This window comes from Canis lupus, chromosome 9 (genome assembly GCF_011100685.1).
Source record: "Canis lupus familiaris isolate Mischka breed German Shepherd chromosome 9, alternate assembly UU_Cfam_GSD_1.0, whole genome shotgun sequence".
Lineage (NCBI taxonomy): Eukaryota > Metazoa > Chordata > Mammalia > Carnivora > Canidae > Canis > Canis lupus.
This window is the reverse complement of record NC_049230.1, coordinates 20,974,723-20,980,331: the sequence shown is the minus strand read 5'-3', so window position 1 is coordinate 20,980,331 and position 5,609 is coordinate 20,974,723. Positions and strand designations below refer to the sequence as shown.

General features: G+C 50.5%; 1 protein-coding gene across 1 annotated transcript; it reads left to right on the top strand.

Annotated features, from left to right (window-relative positions):
* The first annotated feature begins 2,139 nt into the window (after positions 1–2,139).
* On the top strand, positions 2,140–4,885 carry EIF1 (eukaryotic translation initiation factor 1). The gene is given in 4 exon segments (NM_001286937.1): positions 2,140–2,306; positions 3,036–3,199; positions 3,345–3,446; positions 4,016–4,885. Coding segments are annotated over 4 exon segments (342 nt in total). The 5' UTR covers positions 2,140–2,275; the 3' UTR covers positions 4,061–4,885.
* Positions 4,886–5,609: the final 724 nt, after the last annotated feature.

Sequence of the window (5,609 nt, the reverse complement as noted above, 5' to 3'; positions counted from 1 at the left end):
TAACAAAATATGTGTGCATACTGGAAAGGCTAGCTCTGACGCACTCACACTCTCTCTCCTCAAACCGTTCTCAAGCACAGCCACCTCTATGAGGGTAGAGGTTCCCAGGTGGAGTACAGGTTGGGATAGATGTCGGATTGAGATGCCCATGACTTCTAGTTATGGGTCCCTCCTTCCTGGTATCAAGGAAACCAAATTGTTTTTGTTTTGTAAAGATTTATTCATGAGAGACACAAAACGAGAGGCAGAGACACAGGCAGAGGGAGGAGAAGCAGGCTCCGTGCAGGGAACCGGATGAGGAACTTGATCCCCATCCTGGGAATCCAGGATCACACCCTGAGGCAAAGGTAGACGCTCACCCACTGAGCCACCCAGGCGGCCCGGAAACCAAATTGTTTTTTTGTTTGTTTGTTTTATGACAGTCACACACAGAGAGAGAGGCAGAGACCCAGGCAGAGAGAGAAGCAGGCTCCATGCACCCGGAGCCCGACATGGGATTCGATCCCGGGTCTCCAGGATCGCGCGCCCTGGGCCAAAGGCAGGCGCCAAACCGCTGCACCACCCAGGGATCCCGGAAACCAAATTGTTAATCAAAAGTTTAGTTATCAAAGATGCAATCAAAACAAACTATCAAGTACACCTAGCTTTTCCTTCCATTAGAGTTCCTCATCTGGCAGGCTCTCAACTCTGCCCCACAATGGGCTCTTTCCCATTCTCGGGCAGCTGGGTCTCACATTGCCCTGTTTATTCTTCTTGGCCCCTATCACAATCTGCCAGATTTGTTTATTATCTGTCTCTCCCACTAGATTCCAGGAGGCCAGTGACCCTGACTGCCAAGGGACATAATCAGGCAGTCCATGGGGCCAATCCACACTTTTTTTTGTTTGTCTTGCATGGTGTTTTCCAAAATTTCAATTTACTGGCAATATTCAAAAATCAAGAGCTTTTACATAAAAATCCGAATGTCCAAGTTGTCTGGAAAAAAGATCTAGCACAATGGGCTGGAGGTGAGTGGCTGCCACCGCCTCTAGTTCTCACCCTGGCCCCCTCCACACCGCGTTGCATCACACTTGGCTGTCTGCACTCCTTTATCTTACCTGCCTGGTCCCTGGAGGCCTTTGGAGTCTAAATCCACTCAATTCACCCCCACAACTGAGAACATTTCAATTTACATACTGAAAGAGCAAGTAAGGTTGACTGTGGGAAGGCTCTACCCCACACGATTTGGAGGACACATAGACATTGTTCAGGTGCCTGAATTCTTCTTGGACCCCAGAACCAGCCTGGCTGTCCCTTGAATCCATGCTAAGGAGCTGGGCATTTCTCAGATTATATAAATGACATATTTAAAGTAGATGAATCTATTTTTAGATTAGATTTATCTAGGGATGCCTGGGCGGCTCAGCCGTCGAGCGGCTGCCTTCGGCTCAGGGCGTGGTCCTGGGGTCCCGAGATCCAGTCCCGCATTGGGCTCCCTGCGAGGAGCCTCCTTCTCCCCCTGCCTAGGTCTCTGCCTCTCTGCCTCTCTCGTGAATAAATAAAGTCTTTAAAAAAAAAAAAAGATTAGATTCATCTAATAGTAAATTAAATAATGATGTTAAGGTTTAGATCTTATTATTGTGTTGATTAAATAAAAGCGCTGCCCTAAATCCATAAAGAGGAGCAGGTAACCGGGTATGAGATAGTGGGAATTTGTCACGTTTAGGAGGTTCAGCATCTAAATCCCATTGAAGAAGTGCCAATCTATTCCACGAAAACGCTCTCTTCCAAGCAGGTGGGGCTGCCACAGGGTTACGGAGGTGAAACGCGCCGGAGAACACACGACGCGAGGAGCTCCCTGAAGCTCCGCCGGCTCCCTGCGCGACCCTAACACCCTCCTCCCGCACTGCGCAGGCGCCTAGGCCGACCAGCCCTTCCCTCCCCCTTCCACCTCTCCCAGAATCGAGAGGACGTCCTCCCGCAGCCCAGAGCTCCTGCGCAAGCGCCGTCCCGCGTCCCCGCCCCCGGACCAATCGGAAACGGCGGCGCCGGGGCGCGTGGGCCACGACGTCGGGGGTGGGGCCGGGACGTGAGGGCAGCGCGCTGGCGTCACAGGGGCGGCTATATAAGTGAATACTGGCGCCGCCCCTCCGCCCCAGTCACTGAGCCGCCGCCGAGGACTCAGCAGCCTCCCCCTCGAGCCCCCTCGCTTCCCGACGCTCCGTCCCCCCCGCCCGCCTTCTCCCGCCGCCGCCTTCCGCAGGCCGTTTCCACCGAGGAAAAGGAATCGTATCGTATGTCCGCTATCCAGAACCTCCACTCTTTCGGTGAGCTGCGGAAGGGTCCCGCGGGGAGAAAGGCCTGGGTGGGGCGGCGAAGTGCCCTGGACCCGGAGACGGGGCCCGGGAACCTGCCAGGTGTCCCCGGCTTCCGTGAACTTAGGTGGAGGGGGCAGGTACCCGGACTCGCACGAAGCGGGGCTTCCCCCGGGCCCCGGGATCGGCCCTTAAAGCGCGACCGGAAGGAGCGGGCCAGGGAGGCAGCCCTTGGGCGGGCCTGGCGTCTCGGGTGGCGCATTTACTAATGGCTCCCGGGCCGCCTTGGGCCACACCCGCCCCCTCCCGCCAGCCGTGCGTCACGTCCGTTACGTCACCGCCGTTGTCGCGGAGCCGGGAGTGAGAGGCGGCGCCAGCCCTAAGTGACAAACGCTCTTGCCAATGGGGTGGGAAGCTTGGCCCCGCCTTGGAGCTCGGGTTCCGGCCTGTTGCATCAGCCGGGTGGGGCGCTGCCTGCCAGCCCAGGCTCCCCCAGCACGTGATCGCTTTCCGAGGGCGGACCTGGGGCAGGAGGCCCAGGCTTTCCCGGGCGCTGGGGAAGCTTGCCGTCCCGGACTGACCCGTTCGTGGACAGCCAGCAAGGACAGATCTGACGTTGAGCTAAGGCCTGACGGTTTCAGTATTTGTTTCCGCGCACGCTGGAAGATCCATGGAGGAGGGGGGGCGGGCAGTGGCGCCGGAGCCCCAGTACCCGTAACCGAGCTTGATCTTTCTTCCCAGACCCCTTTGCTGATGCAAGTAAGGGTGATGATCTGCTTCCTGCTGGCACTGAGGATTATATCCATATAAGAATTCAACAGAGAAACGGCAGGAAGACCCTTACTACTGTCCAAGGGATCGCTGATGATTACGATAAAAAGAAACTAGTGAAGGCGTTTAAGAAGGTAGGCCTTAAATGAGATTGTAGGAGAAAATTACATTTAACCTGCTGGAATCGGGGGTGCTAACTTCTAATGCTTCTCATTTGGGATTATTAGTGCACTGGGGCTGTTGCTTGGCCTAATTTGTTTGCTTTGTTGGTGCTTGCAGAAATTTGCCTGCAATGGTACTGTAATTGAGCATCCAGAATATGGAGAAGTAATTCAGCTACAGGGTGACCAGCGCAAGAACATATGCCAGTTCCTGGTAGAGGTGAGTTGAGTCACTTTTAATAATCTATGTGTGTGTCTGGCCTGGCTACTGTCAGATCCTGCCTAGTCCTTTCAAGCTTTTCTGGAGACATGGAGGCTTGTTTTGTAAGGCTAAGCAAAACAAATTGTCTGCCTTAAAAAACTTTACATTGATCTTTTTTCCTGAGACTTTTAAATTTTTTTTTAAGTGATCTCTACTTAATTGCAAGGTGTGGGGTTCAAACTCAACAACCCCAAGATGAAGATTTGCATGCTCTACCAACTGAGCCAGCCAGTGCCCTGTGCATGGATCTGCTTTAAAGATGCGATTTAAAATTGCACATAGATACTAAATAAAACAGGACATGTGGCTGGCTGTCCCAAGTGCTAAAATCCTATTCTGTCATTGATCCCTAAGTGCATAGCCTGAGTTAAGAACCACTGTGCTCATAGTGATTGAAATGTGTCTTGGCTGTTGGACTTGCCTTGCTCGGTGTAGAAGCAAGCCAACGAAGTTGCTGCCATGAGAGACATGGGGACTTGAGCTCTCTTTACATCCCTATTATAACTTTGTTCTTTTTCTCTTTGCAGATTGGACTGGCTAAGGACGACCAGCTGAAGGTTCATGGGTTTTAAGTGCTTTTGGCTCACTGAAGCTTAAGTGAGGATTTCCTTGCAATGAGTAGAATTTCCCTTCTGTCCCTTGTCACAAGTTTAAAAACCTCACAGCTTGTATAATGTAACCATTTGGGGTCTGCTTTTAACTTGGACTAGTGTAACTCCTTCATGCAATAAACTGAAAAGAGCCATGCTGTCTAGTCTTGAAGTCCCTCATTTAAACAGAGGTCAAGCAATAGGCGCCTGGCAGTGTCCCGCCTGAAACCAAGCAGTCACGTGATGTTTCGGTCCAGCCCAGAGCCCCAAGATCACAGACGGCTATGTCTGGCCAGAAGCTCCTCGGTTCTCCCTCTTCAGAGTTCCCCACCCTAAGAGAATGTCACCTGAACAGCCCACGGTGAAGCTGAGAGGCCAGGATGGGGTAAGACAGCACCAGCAGCTGTGCTGCTACAGGGAGTCATTGGTAGTCAAAGAAAGATCCCTGGTGTCTCCAACGGACCCGGTGGGCAGAGCTTAGAGTGGCCACCTTCCCTATAGTGAGGTGTGATAGGACATCTGACTTGCCACCAAGGTCTTTTTGACCAGACATATCCTAGCTAATTGATGTCCAAACACCAGAATGTGAGGCCAATCTTCTGAGTTAAACTTTTGACAAGGGAACAAACTTAAAACTGATGTATCCGTCATGTAGCTAGCTGTAGAGCTTGCAACTTAATAGCAACAGCTGCCCAATGCCATGTGAAGTAACAGACTGGTTTTTGGTTTATTTCTTCCTTCAGTTTTAATGTTATGTAATGTATTTAAACCCTTATTTAAATAAAACTTGTTTTCAGAAACACCTGACTTGCAGATTGTATTTTATGTATAATCAGTCTCGCATGTATGAAGGAACCACAGAAATGGGCAGTGGATAGTATATTTGTGAGCTGATAAGAGCAGTTTGGTTGGAAACCCTCAAGTCCCCTCAGTGACAGGCTCTTGCCTTAAGGCTCTAATAAAGGGACAGATGTGATGTGGGACTTGATCTAATCCTCAGATCCCCAGGAAGCATACAAAAGGGCCTTTTCCAGGAAATAGGTATGGAGATCTAGTATAACGAACTTTAGTGACTAAAGTGTTAATAGTCTAACGAACTTTAGTGACATTTAAAGCTTAAATGTCGAGGCCATCCCTTGACAAAAGACAGTATGTGGAAGTCTGTTCCTGGCGCCATTAATCAATTTCCCTAGCATGTAGATCATGCTCTATCTCTGAAATAAAATCTCCAAAAAAAAATTGTGTTAGCAAGATGAATACTGGTCAGCTAAAACTGCACGGGAATCCCCCAACACTGCTTTAAAGCCTACTCCAAGTTTACCTAGGAACAGGACAAGAAACTTGGTATATTTGGGAACATTCTACCAACTAGTCAGGGAATTGACCCACTTCCTTGTTTACCAGCCTGGGTGCTTCCCCCCGTGTGGCATAAGTGTCAAAACAGTTTATTGTTCACACGAGACTTTGAAATCAAGAACTCCCTGACTAGTCTAGCTTTTCAGGATGTACCCATTCTATCAGAATTAGCAGA